Raw genomic sequence first — 14,169 nt, forward strand, 5'->3', positions numbered from 1 at the left:
TCCCCTGGGCTTTACTTTTGAACCATGATCATAACCTGAGAAACATGACCTTCATGAAGGTGACAATTCAAAAATTCAAATCATAATAAAATATCAGGAACTCTATCTGTTTTCACTGAGTAAAAGAGTAATTTTGGGTTATTTTTAATAATTAAATAAAAACATAAATATAACTAATACCAAAGATTTATTAATCAAACAGAAAAAAGTTAATTTCATAGGTGGTACTTTGGATTGGTTATCAGATGTAGATGATATTCGATTTTATGCAGCATGTGAGATTTGGCTTCCAAATAATGGTTTTTAAAATTTCCTTAACCTTAAAACTTCTTTAAAAGAAAAACTGCTAATTCCTATAGAGATTTTATGTAACCACAAATAAAATAGTATCAAGAGAAAAATTTAGTGACTCCTAAGGCTCATTGCTATGAAATAGAAAACCTATTGAGTAGTAGTAATATAATTGATCCATATATTGACCACAACTGCCTTGAAATGTGTATATATTGATTTAAATGTCTGTATTGACAATTAATGCTTTCACACAAAAATTTCTTCTAAAAGGTCTCAAATTTAAAGTTAATCTTTCTACTTTAAAGTTAATCTTTGTAATTTAATCTTTAAATTATCTAAGTGTACAAAGTAGAATCACTAAAGTAATTATGCTATATTAATGTAAAGGAATATTTTATAACTATTAAGATGTTCTGAAGTAATTTTTGTGACATAGGAAAATGTTTAATTAAAAAGTGGGATAAAACTAGATATATCTTATGATCCACGCTATTTTATTGTGTCTATGCATACATAATTGCAAATTTGAAAAAAAATGTTAACAGAAGTTATTTTGCATGGTGGAATTGTGGGAGTTCTTTTACATTTTTATTTTATTAACATTTTCCAAATGTGCCATCATTAATATGCACCATTTTATAAATTTTTAAATAACCATCCCCATTTTGTATGGAAACTTCTTTGTGGTATATATGAAGAAAACGTGTATGATACAATATCTAACTTGTCAGAAGAGGACAAATATTTTATGTACACAATTTTTTCATTATTCGTAACTACTGAGTCATCAAAATCAGTCCTGGAAAAGGGCAGCTGGTCCATTTGAGGCCAAATAGCCAAGATGATCCATTGCAAAAGAACTTTGAGAAAAAGATATCTCATGACAAGGCTTGAGAAGTCCTGATGCCATCATACAATGGCATTTCCTTCTTATGAGAGTGACATGGGAATAAAGGCTATGACTATAGTTCTGTGGGTTTGCTTTTTTTTTTTTTTTTTTTTTTTTTTTTAACATCAAGGTTAGGTCTCAAAGTTTCCTCCAAGAATTCAAGTGCATATGTGCACTGAGAGCTGAGAACACAGGCCAATCTCATTCTTGAGCCTCTTGTTTTTGAAACCCTGCTTACTTACAGTTTTGGTTATATTTCTGGCTCTCATACTTGTAGAGATCCATCAGGATAAGAAAACATAGCTCAGGTCAACATTTTGTTAATATAAATCCCTTGATAAAGATTAACTATGTGTTTCTCTGAGAAGCCTAAATAATTCAAAGAATATGTTGAAATGCAGTTTCTTAGATTTTCAAATGAATAGCAAAGCTCTTTAGATAAATCTAGTTTTTGCATATATTTCTCAGACCTTTTTTATTTTTCTCAGAAAGAGTAAGAAGTACAGATTTTTGTTTGCTTCTTTGCCTTCTAAATTTCTCCAATAGCTTTGATTATTAAATATGGATGAAGATACAGAAATAAATAATAGCAATCAGATCATCCTAGTGGAAGGCTATTTTCTGAATAGCCATAAAATGGTTTTGGAAGCGGTCTTCACTGCTTCAGAGTCTTGTCTATATAGTAATATGAAAACATTTTCAACAATTCTCTGGAGACTGAAAGGGTTAAAACTTCTAAAACTGCTTAACTTAAATCAGGTGAGTGTTTAGGTGCTATGAAACTCCAACGTATTTTTTAATTTACAGAAATACTAAAACTTGGCATATCATGTCTGAATATTATAATATGAACATTCATTCATTCAAAAGTACGCTGCCTGCTGGGCGTGGTGGCTAATGCCTGTAATTCCAGCACCAGCACTTTGGGAGGCCGAGGCAGGCAGATCATCGGAGGTCAGGAGTTCAAGACCAGCGAGGCCAACATGGTGAAACCCTGTCTCTACTAAAAAATACAAAAATTAACCGGGCGTGGTGGCAGACACCTGTAATCCCAGCTACCTGGGAGGCTGAGGCAGGGAGAATTGCTTGAACCCAGGAGGCAGAGTTGCAGTAAGCCGAGATGGCGCCATTGCACTCCAGCCTGGGCAACACGGTAAGACTGAAAGTACACTGCCTGTAGGAGATGAATGTCTTTGGGAAACAGTTTTTCATCTCTCATCGTTCTTATGAAGTAGATCAAGAGAAGGAAGTGCAATTCACATTGTAAATATGACAAAACAATAAATCAATTTGCTAATCTTACTACTACACAGTGCAAACATGATCCAAGTAGAAATAAACACTAGCTTTATTTATTCATTTGTATTATAATCTAATTAAATAAACTCAGCCTCTCAACAAATAATTCATTTCTTACACTATAGTAACATTTTTTCATGCAAATAACATAACAGAAGTTTTTGTCTCATGATGCAATTGCTGTAAGTTAAATTGATTCAATTTAATTAACAAGCATTTATCCAGTGCCTACTTGTGCACAGCACTATACTAGGCATACAAGAGAGTTAGAAGATATAACCCCTGCCCACAGAGAATTTACAATCAGAACAAGAAAGATAATCCATGCATTCAAAAAATGATAAGGAACCATTACAAATCACATGAAAATCTATATAAATAATAGACTCTTAAATAAAGACACAAGAGCCCAAAGAATCCTAAAAAAGGAGTGACACTATTAAGGGTGAAACTTAATCTGAAAAAGATAACCAGAGGAATAAAGTTTAGAATTGGCAGGGAGACAGTGTAATTATTCTATGGCCAATAGAGTTTCTCCTTCTTTTCAATCATCAGTAGAGACAGGAGGATAAAAAATAGCAAGTCAACTGCAGGGAATGGTAGGCAAATTGGCTAAGCTTTGGAAAGGCACACTGAGTTAGGAGATGCAATTGAAGTCATACGACAAGGCTAGTGAGGGTACTGAGCGTTACTATTTAAATTCAATTCAAAGTGTCAATCTATAACAATGCTTAAACATATCTATAAATTAAAGCCCCCAACAGAAGTGTGTTTACCTAACCTTAACAAAAAAGCAAAGAAACAAATTATAGAATATTAGAATCTAAGTTTACAGGACATGATTGTTAGAGTAAATAAGCAAACATAAGCAGGGTAAGACAGGGCACCCTCAGCTCACAGGAATGTCAGGTGACCATTAGTTGATGGTCAGGTGGTTGTTAAACTCTCTCTTTAAAATAATAATTGGTGGCAGCTAGTGCCAGGGAAAGGCAGGCTCCCGATAGACAGAAAACATCTGAGCTGGAGATCTCAGGAGTTGGACAAGTGGGCTCAAGCATGTGCACTCAGCAAAATGGCAGAGTTTAACTGGTATATGACCTTCTTCTAAGAATGCTGGAATGGTAAGGGAAAACGCCACAAGTGAACATGCACACAACTTCAATAACACATTGTGCACATAGCTCCTCCCAAGTGCTGGCAGGCCACTGTGCACACAGACAGCCCATCTCCCCAAAATATCAAGGGAGGAGAAATGCAAACCCCAGAACCATGCCAATGTATAAAACCACAAGTCAAACACTGAACAGGGCACTTGTAACTCTCAAGTTGCCCACTTGGCTTTCTTCCAAGTGTACTTTATTTCCTTTTGTTCCTGCCCCAAAACTTTTTAATAAACCGCTCCTGCTCTAAAACTTGCCTCAGTCTCTCCCTCTGCCTTAAATCTACTTCTGCCCCGCAGCTCACTTCTTCCCTCCAAGGAGGCAAGAATCAAGTTTGATGCAAACCTGTATAGATTCACTGCTAATAACATAATCATTGGAAGACAAATGAGCATGAGCAGACTGAGAGAACAGCAGTCATTTATGACGTCTTTCCTTTTTGTTTTTTAACTTTAACTCATAAAAAGCTAGGCTGTGTAAGACTCACGTACCATGTCAAGTTAAGAGGTCTCCAACTCAGTGCTATCCAGGCCCCAGTTCACATAGGATTTTTATTTATAAAAAGCTGATTTCTCTTCATACTGAACCCAGCACCAAATACAAAGGTTTTAGGTATATATTTGTGGGGGGCATGGGTGGGGAATCGGGTAGAAAAAAAAGAGAAAATAAGGTATTGGTTTCAAAAAGTGAGTTAATGAATGATTAGAACGAGTACTTTTTGCAGATAATTCTGAACTTAGAGGAAAAAGGATGAAATATTTCTGCTCTCAGTTTAAGAAAACTAAGGCAAAAGAAATGTATAAAATGAAAGTTCATATAAGCAATTTCTTTTTAATTAATCCACCAACTAAATTGTAATTTAGTAAATTGTATTGTATTGCTGGATCACACCCACTTCTAAACTCAATTGGTTAAAAAAAAAAAAGTCATGAAATGGAGCAGGGGAGAAAGTCACTGCACAGAAACAGTTTCTGAATTTGGAATAAGGTGAAGATTCTTTTTGCTCAGGTAGGATTGATGATGCCTCGATTGCCCAGCATGACCTTGAAAATCCATCATGGGTAGAACAGGAAAACGGAAGTTCCACAGTGCTTGTTCTCTGGGCCTTCACATTTGAAACAGCAAGGCAACGTGAACCTTTTCTGGGCTCTCAGGATACTTAGGACTGGCCACCAGCAGCTGCAGCTGTTAAAACAAACAAAGAAACAAACAAACAAAAACAGTGAGAGAGAGAGGAAGATGAAGAGGATGAAGAAGAGGCAAATAAAAATGTAGTTTTTAGTGTGCTTAATGATTCTGAATGAGGTGGCCAGAAATCAGAAATCTGTATTGTCCCATAATATTTAGCATTTTTATGTTCAAAATATTTCCATGTTTCTTAGTTTGCAAAGTCTTCACAAATTCTAAACAAGGGAGAATGAAAGTACTGCCTTTTTTGTTTTGTATATATTATATTTGTATATATTATATTTGTATATATTATACCTTGTTTTGTATATATTATTTCTTATGAGATGAATAGGTAAATGTATTCCTTTCATATTTTTTTCAGTAAAAGAGTTCCTCATTTTTCAGTAGATATTCAGCAGGTATTTACTGGGTGGCCATACACCTTATGGAAACATATCAGATGAATAGCAGGCTATAGCATTATACTATCATTTAAAACAATAAAGATAACAATAAGCTTTAATTAGAATTTAGATCTTGTAGGTCAGAATTTTCCATTCTTAACCACTAATTTGATAATATTAAATTATGCAAAAGCACTGCTGGTATGTGTGATGTGTGTGCTTTAAACACCTCATCTTCTGCAGAGACTAGACAATTCTAATCAATTCCCACGAAGATAGACGCCATCCCAGACTCTATTTAAAAACAATACCCCAGGTAAGCACTGTGGGATGAACAGAGTGAAGATGGAGATAAAACCATTGCTCTCCTGGTGAAGGAAATACAAAGATTTCCCTAAACTGCAGAGCTAAATACATTGAATTGAACTTTCACCCTTTCACAAACATGACAGTCAAGAAATTTTGGGGGTGTTGGGGAGGAGGATGGAGGCAACCCTAAACCGACAAGGAAGGGGAGAATAGGAAAACAGACGATGATAAAATTTTAGAAGCTGGAAAGCAGACAGATTAGTGATACATGACTTATTAATTCTAAGAAACTGAAAAGCTAAGCCAGGGGAGGAAAAAGACAGTAAGCAACGTAATCTACACACAAAATCTCCAAAATTCTTAGTAATGCACAGCAGCGGGTACCTCTGGAAATCAGGAACCAATACAAAGAGGATGTTTTAGCTGTCCATTTAAGCAGCAGTCAAGCTTGGTGGGGCAAAGGGTGGGGTTATTAAAAAATGAAGCAGCAGCCGGGAGCGGTGACTCACGCCTGTAATCCCAGCACTTTGGGAGGCCAAGGAGGGCAGATCACAAGGTCAGGAGTTCGAGACCACCCTGGCCAATATGGTGAAACCCTGCCTCTACTAAAACTTCAAAATACTTAGCCAGGCATCGTGGCGCATGCCTGTAATCCTAGCTACTAGTAAGGCTGAGGTAGGAGAATTGCTTGAACCTGGGACGCGGAGGCCGCCGTGAGCTGAGATCGCGCCATTGCACTCCAGCTTGGGCGGCAGAGCGAGACTACATCTCAAACAACAACAACAACAGCGGCAGCAGCAGCAGCAGCAGTTAAAAGTCTGAGATCTGAGATCGGCTTCACTTGGTACAAATGAATAATTGCTCCCCCCGCCCCAACCCTGGACTTTAATCTGGCAGAAGGCCAGAATAATTTTTTTTTTTTTTTCCTAAAAAGAGTAAAACAGAGATGCATCTGGGCTAGAAGACTACAAGGAGTGCCGCAGTAAAAACAGGGGCTAAGTGAGCATTTGTAGGCTGAACGCTGAGTCCCACCCGTGTCGTTTTTCCCACGCAGATGCTACAGGTTTGCTGGGCAAACCTTTACTCTCTGGGCAGGATTTCAGAAGTAATTTTTCTGAGGAATCTGATCAGCCTAAAAGGAAAAGCCTAAAAACACTAACAAGGGGGTGAGCAGCAGCCCAGGCACAGTCCTCCAGTGAGGATCTGCCCACGAGCCCCACCCACTTGCCTAGAGCTTCCAAACCCGCCTTTGCATCCTACCCTGAAATATGAGCTGAGAGTCATAACGCAGGGGATCACCAAGCAGGGGGAAAAGAAAGGACAAAACAGCTTAGAGAAAACAGACTATCAAAGGCAAGAAAACGTCAAAAAGAGTTACTAATATTTTCATAAAGACAAAACGAACCATGGCAGCCATTGAACAAGGACAGCATGCTGTTTAAGAAAGAAGAATTAAAGAACAAAACAGCCTGCAGAAACTAAAATTATGATTGCAAAAGTGAAGAGGCAAAGAGAAATGTTAAAATTTAAAGATAAGGAAATATTCATGGGTAAAGCAAAGAGACAAGGGGAATGTAAGGATGAAAAATAAATAGTAGGAACTCTACATGCAAAGGGAAAAAAAAACAACAGAAAATGAATGGAAAGAATTCATAAAAATTCCCTGCAACCAAATAGCAGAAGAACGTACTGATGAGTACACAAGGAATAAAAATAGATCCATGCAAGATACATCATCATGAAATTCAGAACATGCAGATAAAGAGACCCTATAGCTTTCCAGATTGCAAAACCAGATAATCAAAAACACAAGTTGCTCAAAAAAGACTAGAATCACAATGGCTTTAAACTTCTCAAGAGCAATAGCGGAATACAGAAGGCAATGGGAAACCTCTGAGAAAATATTATTCTGAAGGGGTATTATTTCTAATATAATTAGATGGTATTTTTGACACTCAAACTATCAGTCAAAAGGGAGAGTAAGAGAAGGACAATTTCAGACATGCTCTCAGAAAACTTGCCTCTCACACACCCTTTCTTACCCACAAAACGTGACAAACCAACATAGGGTAAGTTGGAGAAAATGGAAAACGCGGTATCCAAAACAGGATAGAGTGATAGAGATCTTGCTGAATGACAGTGAAGAAAAATCAAAGGATGACAGCCGTAGCCCACACATCAGGTGAAATTGGAGAAGTTCAGAAGATTCTGGGAAAGATTTCTCCAAGGAAATGAAATAGATAGATAACCCAGTATGTCTGAATATATTGAGAGTATAATTCAATCAGTAACACTGATTTGGAAATTAAACGAATCACTGAAAAATACATATATATAAAAAGAAAATGTTTAAAAAGAGAAATGATGAATCCTCAGAAAATTTAAAAGTATGCACAAGTATCATAGTTTACTACTTAGCCCAGCTGTGAAGACATTATGTGTCCATAATAACGTATATTGGCCTAACCAAAATAATAATATAACTACATAGTAGAATGCATAAAGAGACTGGGGCAAGAGTCTAAAAATGTTTTAAGTATTACCTATTAAAATTTATTATCTCCATTGTAGTTATTATCTCCATTATTACCTACAATGGAGATAATAATTTTAATAGATAACACTTCAAAGTCAAGAAATTATAACAAAATTAGGCAATTTGGAGATGAATATCTAAAAATCAGTTTAAAAATTGAAAGTGTCTTGGGGTAGTTGAGTATATGGGAGGGGAAGAGAGCAAAATTAATGTAGGAGGCAGAAGAAGATGGTGTTTTTCATGATAAACTTTATAGAATTATGAAACTCTAAATAAAAAACTATAAATTATGCATACATGGAGCATTGATTTGAAAAATTAAACATTTTATTTAAAAAGTCTGATAACTGTACATCACTGTAATCATTTAATTCAGCACCCAGCATTCAGCTTTACCTTTCTGCATGCTAGATAGAAAAGAGAGAGGAAAAAGAAAAAAGGCTAGGCATGAAGATGGCAAAAAAAAGCAAGTCTTGAACATGTTGTTTGGGGCCACCCGGCATCTTTGTCCTCTTCTCTTAGGTAGGTGTGCCCTCCCCAGTGCATTTCATTTGTCAGGAAAACTGACCAATCCCAGCTCCAAGGTTGGGTCCTGACTCAGACAAGTATGGTAAGTTACAGTGACTGGCACAGGAATGGACACATGACCCATTTGGGGCCAATCTGAAAGAAGGAGAGATTGAGGAATTTCTAGGAAAGAAGTTTTACAGTCTGAGGACGTAGCATTGGAAGTTGCTGCATCCATTTCTGCTGCCATAAAGGTCAGCCAACGTAAAAGGAGGTTAGCTTCAGAGATTCCCAGAGAGGCGGGCTCAGAACTGACCCTCTTCTAAGAATAAAAACCACCATGAAGTCTGGGCACAGTGGTTCATGCCTGTAATCCCAACACTCTGGGAAGCCAAAAGGAGAAGATCACTTGAGCCCAGGAGTTCAAGAGCATCCTGGGCAACATAGCAAGACCTCATCTGTACAAAAAGATTAAAAATTAGCTGGGCATGGTGGTGTGCACCTGTGGTCCCCACTACTCAGGAGGCTGAGAGGGAAGGATCACTTCAGCCTGGGAAGTTGAAGCTGCACTGAGCTGAGATCATACCACTGCCCTCTAGCCTGGGCCACAGAGCCAGATTATAACTCAAAAAAAAAAAAAAAAAGAAAAAAAAAAAGTGGCCTGAAGCCATACATACCATTTCCCTGCATTTGTGTGGTCAAAGAAATTACTCTCTCTTAATTAAACTAATTTGAGGGTTTTATTACTTACAGTGGGGAAACAGTCCCACTAATATAAAGAGTTTTAAAGTTAGGAGTGAGGTAAAAGTTGGAAAAGATTTTTACTAACGTTCATAGGTATCACCTTTCCATGGGGAACTCAAAGCATAGTATTAATTTTGGCACCTAGAAGTTGGCTTTATTCTAAGATTTTTAAAATTAAAGAGGTTTTTTTTTAAAAAAAAAAAAAAGAAAGAAAAAATAAAGTTTAATAAATTAGAAAGGGCTTCTGGCAATCAGTGAACCCTCTTGGGATCTTCTCAGCATATCCTTCCTTGTATGAAAATAGTCAGTATGGGCAGGAGAGCATCTGCATTTGTATCTGCTGTTTGTGCATGACTACATGGGGGACTTCTTCCTTTTCTGTGCATTTTCAAGGTCACTTTCAAAAATCACTACTGCCAAGTTTACATGCCAACATTTTCATTTCTCTTTTTTTTCCTCCAATTAGAAAACAACTAAATCCCCCAGATGTGATGCCTGAGAAGGGCTGAAAAGGTGGAGGGGAAGGACTGTGGAATGACTTGCTGACGGCAATAATGCCACTTGCCATCCAATGGAGAAAAAGCAAAAAAAAAAAAAGAAAAGAAAAGAAGAAGTGCAAACATAAACCTATCTCCAACCTGCTCGCGCAGCTGCCATTTTCTTGTTTCGCATTTTGTTCTCCAAAGCTTGCTACACAATAAAAAATGAGAGAAAAAAATTAGATTTCCCAGTGTTTTCTACTACTTACATTAATAAAGATAACATTACTATGAAATAAATTGTATCTTACCATTTTCATCTTCTTTTTTAGATCCAGATTCGCTGCTTTCTGGCCCTTGGCAGTAGCATTGAGATAATAGATGGTCAAACTAAATTAAAAAGAAAGAAGTATATGATTTAGGATATTTTTTAGTTCCCCGGAATACATCTTAAATTTACATTAACTAAGTTATGAAATCTCAGCATGGGAATGAACATTAAGCTATTTTGTACTGTAAATCTCTTGTGAGATAAAAGCTGAGGTCCAGAGGTAAAGAGACATTCAGGATGACAGAGGGATGAAGCTGGGGTGAAGTTGGAAAGCTGGGGTCCAAGGCTCCTGATCCACAGCCTGCTCTGTCTGCTATTTCACACTGCCTAATATTAGCTTTTTCCTGGAAATGTATTAACATCAGTTTAAATTATAATTGAAAGTAGCATTTTAAATGGTTGGCAATGGCATCCCAGAGAACTGAATACCTACTTCAGTTTAGGGAATATGTCGAACAAAAAGGAAAACGACTTTCTGCCTTAAATTTTGTCCTTTGGCCTTTGCAGCTAAGAATATAATCCTCATAGGCATAGATAACGAACATGGAATTTTTTCCGTAGAATGTATTGTTTGCATTTCCTTCTCCCTCAAAAAGAAAATGTTGTATAAAGGAATATTCTTGGATTTTAAATGACATTTACATTCTAGAAAGGGCAAATTCTAGCCAGACAATTCTGTAAAAATAAATATGCTTATCTTCGCTTAACGCAAAACGAACAAACAAACAAAGAAAAAATGCAGTAGAAAAGGTAACTTACATTACTCTTTGCTGCAAATAACTGGATATTGAACACATTTCCTCTACTGCCCAAAATGCAAGACAATATTCTTTATGAGCCATCTGGTTCTAGCAACATAATGATTGATATGGTTTGGCTCAGTTTGTTTATCTCTTACGTGAGTGATAGGAATTTAGCTAAAATTACATACATAAAAGCATGCAGGACAATATCTGGCATGAAATAGGTGCTCGATAAATGTGTGTGTGTGGTGTATTATAAGGATTTTCTCAGAAAAGTTCCTGGTTTTGGAGGATGAACTCAAAGATTTCACAAGTCATTTTAAGTTCTGGAATTCTCTATTTATCCACCATGTTTTTCTGTCTTATAATGCACATAAAATAAGTATTCCTCACAAATCTTTTCCTAGTCTCCAAAGGAATGAAACTGCCTGCAGAGAACTAACCTGAAGTCTCCTTAGATACCCAAAAACCATCCAGGTTAATTTAATATAATCCACTTGGGGAAATTCAAAATACTAGTATAATTCTCTAAATAAAGGTAATAAAAAGCTAAAGCAATTGTTTGGGCCCCATAAAGTAGAAGATGAGATTTCAGAATTTGAAAAAATAAGTAATAAACTAAAATTTGAGTTTTAAAGCAGAACCTCAGAGCTACAATTAACCTTTGAGCACATCTATTTGACACTTGTATGCTGCCAGCTTTTCACCAGGCTGTCCAGATCAAAGCACACAAGGTCCTGCAGGCTGAAAAGGACTGCCAGACTGTTTTGAATGGCCCATGAACTAAGAATCATTTTTCTGTCTTTAGATGGTTATATTAATAATTACTTAATTAGATTCTCAATTTTGCCTCTTGGCCTAAAATGTCTGCTATCTGGTCCTTTAATTAGAAAAAGTGTGCTGAGGCTGGGTCTATACCATCTCTAACAAATGGCTTTCAGCCCATCTGAAATTCCCACTGATTCTGATTCCTGTTTGGTGCTGCAAGTGAGTGTGGGAAGTAAGTGTGAGGAAGAAGATCTGAGTTTAAATTCTGCTTAGTAGTCACTTGATTGGGACCTAACTTCAATGTGTTATTGATAGTATGATTAATGAAGCCAACTCCTCAAGGCTGTTACGGGAATTTAAAAAGTCAGTGTAAAAATAGTGCCTGAAACAAGGCAGTGTTCCTTTTAAACACTCTTAGGACCAATTATAAAATCTTTGGATTAAGGCATTTGAACAATGCCACTCCTTTACTTAAAAACAAAGATATCTCCTAATAAATTAAGAATATAGTAACAAAATCTGACATTTACATTGCGATTGTGTGTGTGTGTGTGTGTGTGTGTGCGTGTGTGTGTGAGTGCGTGTGTTTTAAACACCTCATTTATAGCACTACAGGGCCTTGACTCTTAAAGTCTACAGGATACTGATTAACATGCTCTCAGAAGCCACTGTATCATGGAAATATAGAGAAAGAAAATCGTTTCAAAGGCCATCTGGTGAAACATGCTGCATTCAGTGGTCATTTTCTAATGCATCTGTGCCAGAGATTTACTATCAGATTCTTAATAGCACCCCATTATCAAGGTCATATAATATATAATGGTAATCTGATTTACTGTTTAATTATCCCTTCAGGTTATTAGCTCTCCCTCACAGAAAGAATAGTGGTAAAAAGAAGTGAGCACTGGATTTACTGTCAAAGGATTTGCTTTAGGTCCCACTATGACCATTTTACTCTCTCTCGTCTAGGGAAAATCACCTTCTTTCTGTAAGTCAATTTCTTAGGTAATAAAATTGAAGAAGATAAGCCTGCCCTCACTACTTTATGTGGCTTGTGATCATGACAGTAACTGGGTCAAAATCCCAGCTCATGTACTGCAAACCACTGTGAGTTCTCTCCGAGATTTCCTCGCCTTACCTTTATTTAAATGAACCCAATCCTTTGCATCAACTTTGCTCCTAAAGTGTCCTTGGTGTTGTTTAATATTTACCCAATGACCGAGAGTCACAGCAGTTCCAGATGTTTTCACTCCTACATAGACTGAAAGGAAGAGCCAGACACTGCGTTTGGCTATTCCACAGCAAGTCTATGCTTTTACTTAGAATCTAAGTTTATCTGTGGTGGCCAAGAGTCAGAAGCCAATGAACATTATATGAAAACAAAAGTTATCTGCCAAGTTCCCCTTTGGAAATCACTTCTGAGTTTCAAGGGACAGACTATAGGAACTTCCCAAGACCCTCTGGTCCTTGATTCTGTTATCGTGAACACACAGTTATTGACAGCCCTCTAATAACAAGGACAGGGCAATTTTTAAGATCCTTTAAGCCCTTGACCCTAAAATATGGACTTTAGGGCCCCCAAGGGGAATATTAACTTAGAGGCTCATTATTTCTGTATATTCACAGCCATCTGCTTTACGGAACAAGAGGTTGTTGGGGGAAAGCTCAATGTCCTGATTAGATTAAGCATTTAGCATTTATATTTCCCTTGCTTTAGCTGTTTACAGATAATTATTTTGGTTACTTGGGAACAAATCTTATAATCCTGGGGAAGCAAAGACAGATGCAGATGGCTGTGAATCACATCCAATAGGATCAGAATATGGCTCATGAATTTTAGCCTCTCACCACCATGTAATCAGTGTTGAATTTGGGTAAGTTACAGCACAACCCTTAGGGAGAGTGAGCGCGCTTAAAAAGCTGAAAAGTAAAAGCACCCAGGAAGAACATCACAAAGCCTCCTTCTATGAGGAGGGAAAGCACATACGCCATCACCAAAACGACAGCAATGACCAGTCCAGGGTTCGAAAGCTGTCTCAAGATCTTTGCCATCCAGCTTGGGAAATCATGCTCCAGGGTCTCTCCAATGACTTCAAACATTCTATTTTTGCCACTGGGGGAATTGAAAAAGGGGAGAGAAGTTTATTAAGAACATATGGAAAAACCATGGTTACAGGAGGAAAACTGTAACTCTTTCCCCATTACTGCTTAGGTCCTCTTGCAGGTTAGGAATCTGATGTTCAGTTACGACTGCTGACACGTTGACCTCATGTAGTCAATAGACGGGTAAGATATGAGAAATATGATCCCAATATAAACATATACTCAAAGCAGTTATGAAATTAACCACATATTTAGGAGGAGATTTTTTAAAAACGGTATTTCTAAGATTTTTCTTGAAATATGTTTTGTAAATAGCTCATAAGTCTGCCTCTCAGTCAGCTGTTCTTGAAGGAAAACACTCTCTTTGAGCTAAGTAAACAGTGCACTCAATTTTTAATTAGCCTTAGAAATGAGAGCAAGGAATAGCCCAGTG

General features: G+C 37.1%; 1 protein-coding gene across 3 annotated transcripts in view; it reads right to left on the reverse strand.

Moving 5' to 3' along the window:
• Nucleotides 1-784: 784 nt before the first annotated feature.
• The window catches only part of TMC1 (transmembrane channel like 1), a 475,132-nt gene continuing 461,747 nt past the window's right edge, over nt 785-14,169 (reverse strand). For all 3 annotated transcript variants that reach the window (XM_074394669.1, XM_074394667.1, XM_074394668.1), the window contains 4 exons: nt 13,621-13,746; nt 10,103-10,181; nt 9,951-10,002; nt 785-4,827 (listed from right to left, as the gene is read on the reverse strand). In XM_074394669.1, the coding sequence (XP_074250770.1) occupies nt 4,802-4,827; nt 9,951-10,002; nt 10,103-10,181; nt 13,621-13,746 (283 nt within the window). In that variant the 3' untranslated portion in view covers nt 785-4,801. The remainder of the gene's footprint in view (nt 4,828-9,950; nt 10,003-10,102; nt 10,182-13,620; nt 13,747-14,169) is intronic.

This window comes from Saimiri boliviensis, chromosome 2 (assembly GCF_048565385.1).
Source record: "Saimiri boliviensis isolate mSaiBol1 chromosome 2, mSaiBol1.pri, whole genome shotgun sequence".
Classification (NCBI taxonomy): Eukaryota; Metazoa; Chordata; class Mammalia; order Primates; family Cebidae; genus Saimiri; species Saimiri boliviensis.